Source organism: Pleurodeles waltl, chromosome 1_1, assembly GCF_031143425.1.
Source record: "Pleurodeles waltl isolate 20211129_DDA chromosome 1_1, aPleWal1.hap1.20221129, whole genome shotgun sequence".
Lineage (NCBI taxonomy): Eukaryota > Metazoa > Chordata > Amphibia > Caudata > Salamandridae > Pleurodeles > Pleurodeles waltl.
The window spans coordinates 899,383,571-899,397,607 of NC_090436.1; the positions used below are offsets into that span (position 1 = coordinate 899,383,571).

At 46.4% G+C, this 14,037-nt stretch overlaps 1 protein-coding gene across 2 annotated transcripts in view; it reads right to left on the bottom strand.

Annotated features, from left to right (window-relative positions):
• VPS13A (vacuolar protein sorting 13 homolog A) overlaps positions 1 to 14,037 on the bottom strand; it is a 1,844,906-nt gene that overhangs the window by 1,374,647 nt on the left and 456,222 nt on the right. For both annotated transcript variants that reach the window (XM_069230089.1, XM_069230094.1), the window contains exon 23: positions 3,571 to 3,700. In XM_069230089.1, coding sequence (XP_069086190.1) covers positions 3,571 to 3,700 — 130 coding nt within the window. The remainder of the gene's footprint in view (positions 1 to 3,570; positions 3,701 to 14,037) is intronic.

Consider the following 14,037-nt stretch of genomic DNA (forward strand, 5'->3'; position numbering starts at 1 on the left):
AGTCACGTCCATAAGATCTGGTTGGGAAAAGGAGAGAGCTCTGCTCTTGACCCAATCTTGATTCGCTAACCACCACTGCAGGTCTTTCGCAGTCCCTTACAAGATCTGGACCTTGTCGGAGAGATTCCCCTGATGCTGCGCCCACTGGAACTTCGGGTCCCACTGCAGAGCCCTCATATGCCATCTGGCATTTTGAACCAGCAGGATGCAGGAGGCCATGAGGCCCAGCAGCCTCAGAGTCATTCTCACCGAAATCCAGGACAGAGGCATCGGTATCGTAGCCTGAATATCTGGGACTTGCTTTTCGGGAGGATATGCCCGAAACTGCACTGTATCCAGAATAGCTCCGATGAAAGGGAGCGTTTGAGATGGAGTCAGGTGTGACTTCGGCATGTTGATCGTAAACCCCAGCAAATGCGAAAGGTTTGCCGTAGTCTGGAGGTGAGTGACGACTGTCTGGGGCGAGTTAGCCTTCAAAAGCCAATCGTCGAGGGAGGGGAAGACTGGGACCCCGAGTCTGCAGAGATGAGCTGCCATCACTACCATCACTTTCGTGAACACCCGAGAGGCACTGGTAAGGCCAAAGGGGAGCACGGTAAACTGAAAGTGCTCATGACCTACCACAAATCGCAGGTAACGTCTGTGGGCCGGCAAGACGGGAATGTGAACATATGCGTCTTGCAAGTCCAACGCTACTATCCAGTCTCCGGGATCCAGGGCAGATAGGACCAGAGCCAATGTCAACATTTTGAACTCCTTTTTTAGGAAGAGATTGAGGGACCAAAGGTTTAATATAGGCCAAAGACCTTTGTCCTTTTTCGGAATGAGAAAGTAGCGGGAATAGCAACCACAACCTACTTCTGGCAACAGAACCCTCTCTATAGCTCCTTTGGTCAAAAAAGCTTGGACTTCCTCGAGGAGAAGCGCCATATGATCCTCCGATATCTGATTGTAGGACGGTGGCATGGCTGGAGGAGATGTCTCGAAGGGGAGGGAGTAGCCCAATTTGAAGGACCCACCTGTCCAAGGTAGTGGATTGCCATTGGGGCAGGTGATGGCATATCCTGCCACCCACTGGCTCCTGATGTACCCGCGGACTTGGAGGCTGAAGAGGGGGCGGAGGTGGACTGGGAGACCCGTTGGCTTCCTGATCCCCCGGAGCATGGGATCCCAAAGACGCGCAGGGGCAGTGCAGCATGCGCGGGTCAGTGGCCAATGAGGAAAGGATGCGGTTGGGTGCCCTCTCCGTAGCCAAGAAAGGGGCGAAAGGCGGACCACTGGGGTCTAAGGGCGGGCGCGAGGCCAAGGGACCGGGCCGTAGCTTGGGAATCTAAAGAGCTAGAGCGCCGTGTCCACCTTGTCTCCGAAGAGACGTGTGACATCAAAGAGCATGTCCATCAAAGATTGCTGGACATCCCCTGAAAAGCCAGATGTTCTCAGCCAGGCGTAGCGTCCGAATGCCACCATTGATGCAACTGATCTGCCCAGAGAGTCAGTCGTATCCAGTCCACAACGAATCATCAACTTTGTTGCATCCCTCCCATCTTTCATGGCTTGGGAAAGGACACTCTGGGCCTCCTCCGGAACTGCAGGCAGCACTTGTGTGACCGTATCCCTGAGAGTATCCCTGAGAGTATGGGAACAGCGGCCGAAAAGGGATGCTGTGTTCACGGACCGCAGCGGACTGTTGGAAGAAAAAAACTTCTTCCACAAATTATCCAGTCTTTTTGATTCCCTATCCGGGGAAGTAGCAGGGAATGCGCCAGAGGAAGAAGCAGCCTGAATGACAAGGCTCTCAGGCGTGGGTTGTTAGGAGTGGAATTTCAGGTCTGACTGAGCAGGCTAATGGCGGTGGGTAATCGTCCTATTCACAGGAGCCCCTGTGATGGCTCTGGACCAAGTACCCAAAAGGACGTCTGTCAGTGCTTCATTAAAGGGTAAAAGGGGCTCGGAACAGGAAGACCCCGGCTCAAGCATGTCGGTTAGGATGTTAGGCCTAACCTCCACAGAAGGTAGCTTGAGGTCCAGGACCTCAGCCGCCCTCCTCACCACCATGGAATTAGAAGCACCCTCCTCTGTAGCCACGCTAGGAGGAGGGAGCATACCAGTGTCAGGGGAGGTGTCTAGACCACTGGCATCACCCAAATACTGCACCCAGTCCATTTGGGGGTCAAGCATGTATTCTTAAGGGTCCAGCGTCCCCTCCATACTCTCCCTGTATCCATACCCACAAGAATAAGGGTCTGGATCAACCCTGGGCCCAGGAGAGCCCATAGAGAACGGAATCAGCGTTGATCGAGGTTGTTCCGGCTTGTCGGGTATGAGGATAGGACTGACGCAGATTGTTGGTCCAACCAATGTCGGGAACGTCGACGTCTAACCCAACGCCGGGGAAGGTCACCATGGCACGACCGGCGTCAGGACGGATCCGCAATTGGATCCGGAGGGGCCCTCTAGAGCCGTGGCCGAAGCAGACGGCTTGGAAACCGAGGGAACCCCAACCGACTCACCTGTGCCCGAAGGCGCCGAAGGTGGGTCGGACTACCCAAAAGTGAGGCGCATAGCCTTGTAAAATTCCTTTAGTTGGGCAGAGGTGGCTACGGCTCCTGGGAAGTCGGGGAAGTGCGGAGCTGACCCAGATGAAGGCTCCGTTGACAGAGGCTTAGAGCTTCGACGCTCTTCCCCCTCCGTATCATCTGATCGACAGGGCAAAGACAAAGAATGCTTGTCCTTCTTCGACTTCTTTTTGTGACCCGAATTTCCTGTTGACTTGGAGGACGAGGAGTGGGTGTGGCTTCGCGGCCGGTCTCGAGACCTTCTTTTCGAACGGGACCATGAGCGCTGCTGAGTCGAATGTCGGGCCGCCATGAGCTTAAGGTACCGCTCCCTCAAATCTTTCAGGTTCATGGCCCAACACTCGGAGCACGACTTCGGGTCGTGATTGCGCTCCAGGCACCAAAGACACACGAGGTGTGGATCCGTCACCGAGATGGTTCGGTGACAGGAGTCGCAGGGCTTGAATTCGGTCTTGGGGGACATCCCTCAACGCATCCACGAACTCGTGAAAACTTCGACAAATGTGTCAACGTAGTAAAAAACTGACAGCGGTACCTCTCTCCGGATCTGCGCACAGGCTGGTGCGGAAAGAAAAGAACTAACGTCAGAGTGCCGGGGTGGCGCCTACATACGACTGTGACATAATTACGGCGAACACGATGCCAACAACACCCGCAGAGTTGACCGACGCCATCTGGCAGCACGCAGAGGTACTGTTTGAAGAAAAATCTCCAGATCTAGTCTGACGCCTGGGGAAATTCAATGGTAAGGAATCTGCAACTAGAAGTCCCTATCAGATATGTTAAGTTAACAATACATACTTTCTGCAAAAGTAGGTTAAAGTGAGTGAAAATAGATCAATGTATTGACAACAAAGTAAATTGTGCACTGTAAATGAAGTGATGAGCACCTGCCTTTAAAGTATCACAGGATTCCTTTTCACGTTGTTTTATACTATCTTTGTTCCAAAAATAATACTTAAATGTGTACTTAATGGGTATGATAAACACCTACTTGGCTTTTTTGAGGAGACGAAGGATGTGCTTCTGGTTTTGGAATACTGTCAATTAATTCCATAATTCCTTTCAGTTTTTGGTCTGATATACAGACAGAAAGTAAGGGCAGCACACCATAAACTTTAAATCTGTACAAAAATAAAACAATATTTTTGATTTAAAGATATATTGCAAATGAAAAATGAGCAGGATTGGTATTTTAATGATCGCTGAGTGTGATTAATGAAAATAATTTACTACTACCTTTTAAGTAATGATGTCAGCAGTCAGAGCAACAAAGGGAAATGTTACTTACCCAGTAAGCATCTGTTTGTGGCATGTAGTGCTGTAGATTAACATTCTTTACATACTCCTGCCATCTAGTGTTGGGTCTGGAAGTGTGCAAGTTGTTTTTCTTCAAAGGGTATTTCAAGTCACAAGGTACAGTGACTTCTCTTGGTGATAATGCGCATGGGCATTCCCTCCATTGTTAAATTGTTCTCTGGCAGGCGGGAGTGAATGGAGTGTAGAGTAAATATAAGTAAAGAGTTGCCCAAGTAAATGATAATGCAAATGAACTGCAACAGCCACAGATATCCGAGGAGGAGGGTGGGCGCATGTGAATCGAGAGCACTACATGCTACAAACGGATGCTTACTGGGTAAGTAACATTTTCCGTTTGATTGCATTTGTGGCTGTAGATAAACATGCTTTGCATAGTCTGTAAAGCCGTGAAGTCCAAAAGTGGTGGCTAAGCTGTAGGTGTTGCAGTTGTTTGAAAAAGTGTGCATAGCACTGCCTGACCTACATTAGCTTGTTGGCATGCTGAAACAGCCACACAATAGTGTTTAGTAATGGTGTGTGGTGTAGACCATACGTACATCAGCTATAGGTATATTATCTAGGAAAGCCATTGAAGTTACTATTTTGTGAGCAGAATGTGCTCTAGGAGGAAAAGGCAGCGTTCTTTTGCCTTTAATGTAACATGTGTATACATTTAACTACCCACCTAGAAATGTTTGATTCAGAAATGGGCTTTCCTTTGTGAGGGGGTGAAAAAGCAACAAACAGTTCTTTAGTTTTATGAAATTCTTTAGTTCTGTCAATGTAGTAAATAAGAGCTCTTTTAATATCTAATGTATGAAGAGTCCTTTCTGCAACTGATTCTGGGTGAGGGAAGAAAACTGATAATTCCACTGACTTATTAAGGTGGAAGTGGGAGGCCGCCTTTGGAATACCCTATCTTTGTGCAGCTGGAAGAAAGGTTCTTCCAAGATTAGTGCCCGGTGCTCACTGACACGTCTAAGTGAAGTGATGACAGTGAAAATAGCAACCTTCCAAGATAGAAATAGGAGGGAGCAATTGTTAAGTGGTTCGAACAGAGGATACGTAAGTCTTGTAAGAGCAATGTTAAGAAGATATGCAGGTGCTGGTGGAACCCACGTTGGAGTTACTAATTTAAGACCTTTCATGAAGGCTTTAATAACTGGTATTTTAAACAAAGGCAGATGTCCGTTTTGAAGATAGGCAGCAACTGCTGTTAAATGTAAGCGTATGGATGTGACCGCAAGGCCAGAGCATTGTAGATGTAGCAGGTAACAAACAATGTTTTCAGTTGTTGCGTTAAATGGATTGATACCGTTGTTATGACAGTAACTGACAAATTTCTTCCATTCAGCTGCATAACATGCTACAGTAGTAGGTTTGTGTGCCTCTTTAAGACTCATCATACATTGAAGTGGGAGGTTGAACTAACCGAACTCTATGACCTCAGAAGCCAAATTGCTATATTGAGTTCCTTGGGATTTGGATGCCTGATTTCTCCGTGGTTCTGAGTGAAAAGGTGCAGGCTGAAAGGAAGCTTCTTGCAAGGAACTACTGATAGTTCGAGAAGTGTTGTGAACCAGGGCTGTCGGGCCCAGGTGGGAGCCACTAGTATTAGTGTGAGGGATGTTTGCCTCAGAATCTGAACCAGAAACAGAATACGAGGGAGAGGCAGAAAAGTGTAGGCAAATATCCCTCACCAGTTCATCCATGGAGCATTGCCTTTGGAACAGGGTGTGGAAACCTGGAGGCGAAGTTTGGGCAGATTCCATTGTCTGCTGTTGTGAACAGAACTATGTCTGGAAACCCCCATCTTTGGAAGTGGGGGAGCAGGACTCCTAAGTGGAGTTCCTACTCATGGATCTGTTGCGGCATCCTGCTGAGAAGGTTGCCAAAATAGGTGTGTGTTCCCAGAAGATGTTCCACTAACAGATGGATATTGTGATGGACAGTCCAAAGCCTAATTGTCTGAGATTGGAGTGATAACTGTAGAGAATGTGCCCATCCCAGTTTTTGTAAATAGTACATGGTTGTCATTTTGTTTGCTCGGATCAAGAGAACCTTGCCAATCAGGTGAGAAGTGAATGCTTTAATTGCTAGTTGAACAGCATGAAGCTCTAGGTAGATGATGTGGAGGACCAGTTACCCCAGAGAGCTTGGACTGTGAGATTCTGTAAATTAGCACCCCAACCAGTATGTGATGTGCCTGTTGTCGTTATGGGGAAAGGGGTTGAGGAAAGGCTTCCCATTTAACAGGTTGTTTGTGTTCCAACTGTATCAATATAAGGGGCCTGATTTAGATCTTGAAGGTAACAGTCCCACCATCGAATTTTCGAAGGTAAACCTGCCCGCTGACGCAACTGTCCACCCGTCGTATTTAGATGTTGGTGGTTCTATAGACGAAAGACCACATTCGAGCCGCCGTCTCTGCCAAGAAACACAGGCCATGTTGACGGCAGGTAAGGGTAAAGAGGATGCAGGCGGGACCGCAGACAGCTCTCCCGCAGTGCAGATTTAGATGTGCCCTACCACTTTAGTTGGCAGATTAGGGGTGGTGAAAACTCACCTTTTCACCACATTCTTTCCTGTCTTCAAATGGACAACACCTGCCATCGCTGCTGCCACTGAACCACAGAGAAAACACAAGAACCCCTCCCCCCCCCAACACCACGCATCCCTCTCTGTCAAGTGTTAAGATAGGGATTCCTCCCTGAGGGGAGGGGGCACATCCCTAATCCTATTGGGGGAATCCTCCAATCTCAAGAGGGAGGATTTCTAAAGGCAGGGGTCACCTCAGCTCAGGACACCTTAGGGGTTGTGCAGACTGGTGGGTGGCGACTCCTTGTTTTTCTCATTATCTCCCCCAGCCTTGCCACCAAAAGTGGGGGCAGTGGCCGGAGGGGCAGGCATCTCCACTAGCTGGGATGCCCTAGGGTGCTGTAACAAAAGGCATGAGCCTTTGAGGCTCACCACCAGGTGATACAGTTCCTGCAGAGGGAGGTGAGAAGCACTATCCTTGGTCACTTGGTCACAGGGCCCTTGGTACCACTGGTACCTTTTACAAGGTACTTTTACAAGGGGCTTATCTGTGTGCCAGGGATGTGCCAATTGTGGAACAATGGTACATTTTTAAGTTAAAGAACACTGGTGCTGGGGCCTGGTTAGCAGGGTCCCAGCACACTTCTCAGTCAAGTCAGCATCAATATCAGGCAAAAAGTGGGGGGTAACTGCAACAGGGAGCCATTTTCCTACAGCTGGCATAAGCAAGTTGATTCAAAGCCCCACGGGCGCCATGAGCGTGAAGGAGACACAAAAGGAAAAAGAAGTTCACTCACAGTCAAATGTATCAGCTAATGTGCAATTATCCATGTAACAGAGTTGATGGCCAAGGCGGTAACAAAACAGCCCCACGGAGGGACAAAAAAAGGATTTACCAATGAAAACAAAGGGTTTATGAAAGGCAAGCCCAGGAACGAGTGAAAGTGATCGGCATGCGGTGCCCACAAAGAGATTACAACAGGCCAGACTGCTTGTGTGCTCGACCTACAAAGAGGATAGGAAGCCATGGGCTAGGACTGCTCTGAAAACAGCTCCAAACCTCCATCCAACAGGGGAAAAGCCAGGGTGGCCGAATGACCAGTCCGTTACTTATACATTCCACCTCACACAACCCAAAATATATTTACAATGAAAATAGTGCACATATTATTGCATCACTGGCATAAGGGGCACTGCTTAATTTGACCTGGTGGTTGCAGGTCTGGTCTGGCCCACCAGCATTCTTTTTTGGGGTAAGGGACTCATTGTCAATCATTAGTCGTTGACACTGAAGGAGAGAAGGCAATGTGGAAGAGAAATACAGCAAAGCAGTGCAACACTGAAAAAGCAAACAGGAAAAAGAAGCTGCACGAGTGAGAAAAAGGGGGAGGGAGGACATTGGTGGAATAAAGATGCCTGAGGTGAATTCAAGCCAAACCACCTTATATTTGCTAGTCCTGGCATTCAGAAGGCTACTGGAGGGTTCCTGAGAGGAAATCTGGGCCCGGGAACTTATTCTTTTACAAAAAAGCACTTGAGAAGAGATGAGGGAAGCAGATAGCCTACTTAATGCAAATGGCTGTACTTTGATAGAAGAAAGTGCACTTAATTCTTATTTTAGTAAGCAGTGTTATCTGTAGCAAAATAACTCTACCTTTACAACAACGTGTGTGTGAGTCGGGTGGGCATTTACAGCACAAAATGTGGCGAGTAGATAGGCTGTTAAGTCTGACTGAAGAAGACAAACACCGCCTTTGTGAACCGTCATCATAAAGCCTTTGTTTTTTAGGTGTTTTAAAGTATGTCTTTGTTTACACATTGTAGAAGGCGAGGCGATACAGAGGACTCTGACCCGTATTTTAAGTAAGTTCCCAAAGAAAAAAAACAAATTTTATTTAGGTATTTAATTGGGGAAGGGTGTTATTCAGGATAGCAATATCGTTGTCATCTGTACGCGTCCTTTGTGGTACTGTAGATGCTTCTGTACAGGTCTTGCTGTTTAATGAATCCTTAATGTTCTGTCTTTCCTAGGTGGTGAGGTCTTCGGAGTACATCTTCTCAGCTCCTTCCCTCGGGTCTCGGAAAACAAAGAACAAGGCCAGGTAAGTGGTAAGGTATGGGGTTTACTCTGTTGTTAGTATAAGAGTGGGAGGGTAAAGAAAAGGAAAACACTAGGTTTCGTGTATCGGGTTAGTACAGGCATAAGGGAGGGTGCAGTATTATGTAGGCATGGCTGGTGGTAGGGAGGTGGTACTGCCAGTGACCTGTCCAGGCTCCCAATGCTTAACCCAAACTGCCCTCCTCCTCTAGTCCCTCCCCGGTGCCCCTTTCCTCTCTCAACCCTCCCTCTGTGCCCTCGCGTCCTCTGGTCGCCTTTTCCCGATGTCCCTTTAACAGGGACCGTACCTTGCAGAGCCACGACCCTCCTGGGTCGTGGCGGGGTTTGTTGTTGTCCTTCTGGTTTCCCCTGGCTCCGTGGCTCGGGCTGGTTCTCTATTTTTCTGTGTTCCTTCTTTCCGCGTTCGTCTCCCGGGGCGTCTCCTCCTCTCGCGCGCGTCTCTTCCGGCTTCCCTCTGCCCCTCTTTGTTGTCCGTCTTCTCTTTTTCTGTACCTTCGGCGACCCGGAAATCCGGGGCAGAGATCGCGTCCCGTCTCCATGCGTCTCCTTGGAGACGCGGCACGGGAGCGGACCAAGCATGCGGGCGGTGTCCCGCACGGGTGTCTGTAGCCGCTGGGGACGGCACCCGTCTTCACACATCTTTTAATGTAGGAATCATGTACCTTGGCCCTTTGCATACCATACCTCATTATCTGAGCAGAGGTGGAGTGAGAACAGTAAATACGCACTTCAGGGATGCAAGAGTGTTGGGGGGGGGGGGAGAGGTGGGGTGTGGGAGGGAGTCAATATGCCCTAAGTGTGGGCCGGCCGGTGCTAGTAAGATACAGGTGGAAGCTGTACATTACAGAGAACATTCTTTCTGCGGTCTGGTCTCAGAGACCGGGAGACTTTTGGAGGGAGACAGGCAAGGAACGAACTATATAACCAAAAATGACAGACAAGGAGGTAAAATTTCATAACAGCTAAAAAACAGAACACTTTTCACACAAGGGCGATATGGGTGAGATGAAAAGGGCTTACCGATCTTGGTAAAAAAAAAAAAAAAGTGAAATACAAGACGAGACAGGGATAGAAACAAAGATAGTTACAAACATTCAGTGAGGAGGGGACCGATATATACACAAACTGTATTTTAAGCAGAACGGCCACACAATTAGAGACAGGCGGCTGGAACGAAAGAAAGGTATAAACATACGGGAATATATATATATATATATATATATATATATATATATATATATATATATATAATATGAATATATATATATATATATGGAAAATGTCACTTACCCAGTGTACATCTGTTCGTGGCATGATACGCTGCAGATTCACATGCTGTGCACATCCCGCCATTTAGTGTTGGGCTCTGAGTGTTACAAGTTGTTTTTCTTCTAAGAAGTATTTTTCAAGTCACGAGATCAAGGGACTCCTCCCCTTTCGGCTCCATTGCGCATGGGCGTCGACTCCATCTTAGATTGTTTTCCCCGCAGAGGGTGAGGTAGGAGTTGTGTATATAGCAATAGTGCCCATGCAATGGAGTAAATATGTATGTACATAATGTGTTTAAAAGTAATATATTTACAAATTTACAAATGTACAAGTCTAATCTTTCTCAACTTAAAACGGCTACAGGCTCCCGGGGAGGTGGGAGGGCGCATGTGAATCTGCAGCGTATCATGCCACGAACAGATGTACACTGGGTAAGTGACATTTTCCGTTCGATGGCATGTGTAGCTGCAGATACACATGCTGTGCATAGACTAGTAAGCAGTTATCTCCCCAAAAGCAGTGGTTCAGCCTGTAGGAGTTGAAGTTGTTTGAAATAAAGTCCGTAATACTGCTTGTCCTTCTGTGGCTTGCTGTGTTGGTAACACATCCACGCAGTAATGTTTGGTAAATGTATGAGGCGTAGACCATGTGGCTGCCTTACATATTTCAGTCATTGGTATGTTTCCGAGAAAGGCCATGGTAGCACCTTTCTTTCTAGTTGAGTGTGCCTTTGGTGTAATAGGCAGTTCTCTTTTTGCTTTTATATAACAGGTTTGAATGCATTTAACTATCCATCTGGCAATGCTTTGTTTGGATATTGGATTCCCTGTATGAGGTTTTTGGAACACAACGAACAATTGTTTTGTTTTGCAAATTTGTTTCGTTCTACCTATGTAGTACATTAGTGCCCTTTTAATGTCTAATGTATGTAATGCTCTTTCAGCTACCGAATCTGGTTCTGGAAAGAATACTGGGAGTTCCACTGTTTGATTTAAGTGGAACAGTGATATGACTTTAGGTAAGAATTTAGGATTTGTTCGTAAAACTACTTTATGCTTATGTATCTGAATAAAGGGTTCTTGTATAGTAAATGCTTGTATTTCACTTACTCTTCTGAGAGATGTGATAGCTATCAGAAAAGCTACTTTCCACGTTAAGTACTGTATGTCACATGAGTGCATTGGTTCAAAAGGTGGACCCATAAGTCGTGTTAAGACAATGTTGAGATTCCACGAAGGAACTGGTGGTGTTCTTGGTGGTATAATTCTTTTTAGACCCTCCATAAATGCTTTTATGACTGGGACTCTGAATAAAGAAGTTGAGTGTGTAATTTGCAGATAAGCTGAAATTGCGGTGAGATGTATTTTAATGGATGAAAAAGCTAACCTTGACTTTTGCAAGTGCAGTAAGTAGCTTACGATGTGTTTAGCAGATACGTGTAGGGGTTGAATTTGATTATTATGGCAGTAATAAACAAATCTTTTCCATTTATTTGCATAGCAATGTCTTGTTGTAGGTTTTCTAGCTTGTTTTATGACCTCCATACATTCCTGTGTAAGGTCTAGATGTCCGAATTCTAAGATTTCAGGAGCCAAATTGCTAGATTCAGCGATGCTGGATTTGGGTGTCTGATCTGTTGTTTTGTGTTGAGTTAACAGATCTGGTCTGTTTGGCAATTTGACATGAGGCACTACTGAGAGGTCTAGTAGTGTTGTGTACCAGGGTTGTCTTGCCCAAGTTGGTGCTATTAGTATGAGTTTGAGTTTGTTTTGACTCAATTTGTTTACTAGATATGGAAGGAGTGGGAGAGGGGGAAAAGCGTATGCAAATATCCCTGACCAACTCATCCATAACGCATTGCCCTGAGACTGATCCTATGGGTACCTGGATGCAAAGTTTTGGCATTTTGCGTTTTCTTTTGTTGCAAAATAGATCTATTTGTGGTGTTCCCCATCTTTGGAAGTAAGTGTTTAGTATTTGGGGTTGAATCTCCCATTCGTGGATCTGTTGGTGATCCCGAGAGAGATTGTCTGCTAACTGGTTCTGAATTCCTGGAATGAACCGCACTATCAGGCGAAAGTGGTTGTGAATCGCCCAATGCCAAATCTTTTGTGCCAGGAGACACAACTGTGTTGAGTGTGTTCCTCCTTGTTTGTTCAGATAATACATCGTTGTCATGTTGTCTGTTTTGACAGGAATGTGTTTGTGTGTTATTATAGGTTGAAAAGTTTTCAACGCTAGAAATACTGCCAGTAATTCTAAGTGATTTATGTGAAACTGTCTCTGTTGAGTGTCCCATTGTCCTTGGATGCTGTGTTGGTTGAGGTGTGCTCCCCACCCCATCATGGAGGCATCCGTTATTACGTATTGAGGCACTGGGTCTTGGAAAGGCCGCCCTTTGTTTAAATTTATAGTGTTCCACCATTGAAGCGAGGTGTATGTTTGGCGGTCTATCAACACTAGATCTTGAAGATGACCCTGTGCCTGTGACCATTGTGATGCTAGGCAATGCTGTAAGGGCCGCATATGCAATCTTGCGTTTGGGACAATGGCTATGCATGAGGACATCATGCCTAATAGTTTAATCGCTATCTTGACCTGTACCTTTTGTTTTGGGTGCATGGCCTGTATTACATTGTGAAATGCTTGTACCCTTTGTGGACTTGCCAATCCCTTTTGTTGTGTTGATTGTTGCTCCTAAGTATTGTTGCACTTGACACAGCTGAAGGTGTGACTTGTTGTAGTTGAGTGAGAAACCTAGTTTGTGAAGGGTTTCTATGACATACTTTGTGTGTTATGAGCACCGTTCCTGCGTGTTGGTTTTTATTAACCAATCGTCTAGGTACGGGAACACATGTATTTGCTGTCTTCTGATATGAGCAGCCACTACTGCCAGGCATTTTGTAAAAACTCTTGGCGTAGTTATCCCGAATGGCAACACTTTGAATTGGTAATGTACCCCTTGGAATACAAGCCTTAAGTACTTTCTGTGTGAAGGATGTATCAGTATATGGAAGTACGCATCCTTTAGGTCTAGTGTTGTCATGTAGTCTTGTTGTTTGAGCAATGGGATTACGTCCTGCAGTGTCACCATGTGAAAGTGATCTGATTAGATGTAGATATTTAATGTTCTGAGATCTAATATAGGTCTTAGAGTTTTGTCTTTTTTGGGTATGAGAAAGTACAGTGAGTAGACTCCTCTTCCTCTCTGATGAATTGGTACTAACTCTACTGCATCTTTTTGCAACAACGCTTGAACTTCTAGTTGTAGAAGATTTATGCGTTGTTTTGACATGTTGTGTGTTTTCGGTGGGACATTTGGAGGGAATTCTAGAAATTCTATGCAATAACCATGCTGGATAATGGCTAGGACCCACGTGTCTGTTATTTCCTCCCAGTTTTTGTAGAACTTGGTTAGTCTCCCCCCCACTGGTGTTGTGTGTTGGGGATTTGTGACATGTAAGTCACTGTTTGTTTCGTGGAGTTTTGGGACTTTGGAACTTCCCTCTACTCTTTGGGAATTGTCCCCCTCTATATTGTCCCCGAAAAGTTCCCCGCTGGTATTGGCTCTGATAAGTGGGCCTTGTTTGTGATGTTGTGGGTTCAGTGATTTGCCCTCGAAATTGTGATTTTCGAAATGTGCCTCTGCTCTGTGGGGAGAAGAGTGCGCCCATGGCTTTGGCCGTATCAGTGTCTTTTTTTAATTTTTCGATAGAAGTGTCCATTTCCGGCCCAAACAACTGCTGTCTGTTAAATGGCATATTCAGCACGGCTTGTTGTATTTCCGGCTTGAATCCAGATGTACACAGCCATGCATGTCTCCGTATTGTTACTGCTGTATTGACAGTCCTAGCAGCTGTGTCTGCTGCATCCATTGCTGACCGTATCAGATTGTTCGAGATACTCTGTCCTTCCTCTACCACTTGTTGCGCTCTTTTTTGGAACTCCTTGGGCAAATGTTCTATAAAATGTTGCATTTCGTCCCAATGAGCCCTGTCATATCTCGCCAACAATGCTTGTGAATTGGCAATGCGCCATTGGTTGGCTGCTTGTGCCGCCACTCTTTTCCCAGCCGCATCGAACTTACGACTCTCCTTGTCTGGAGGTGGTGCATCTCCTGAGGTGTGTGAGTTCGCCCTCTTGCGTGCTGCACCTACTACCACAGAGTCTGGTGTTAATTGTTGTGTGATGTACACAGGGTCTGTTGGTGGCGGCTTATATTTTTTCTCCACCCTT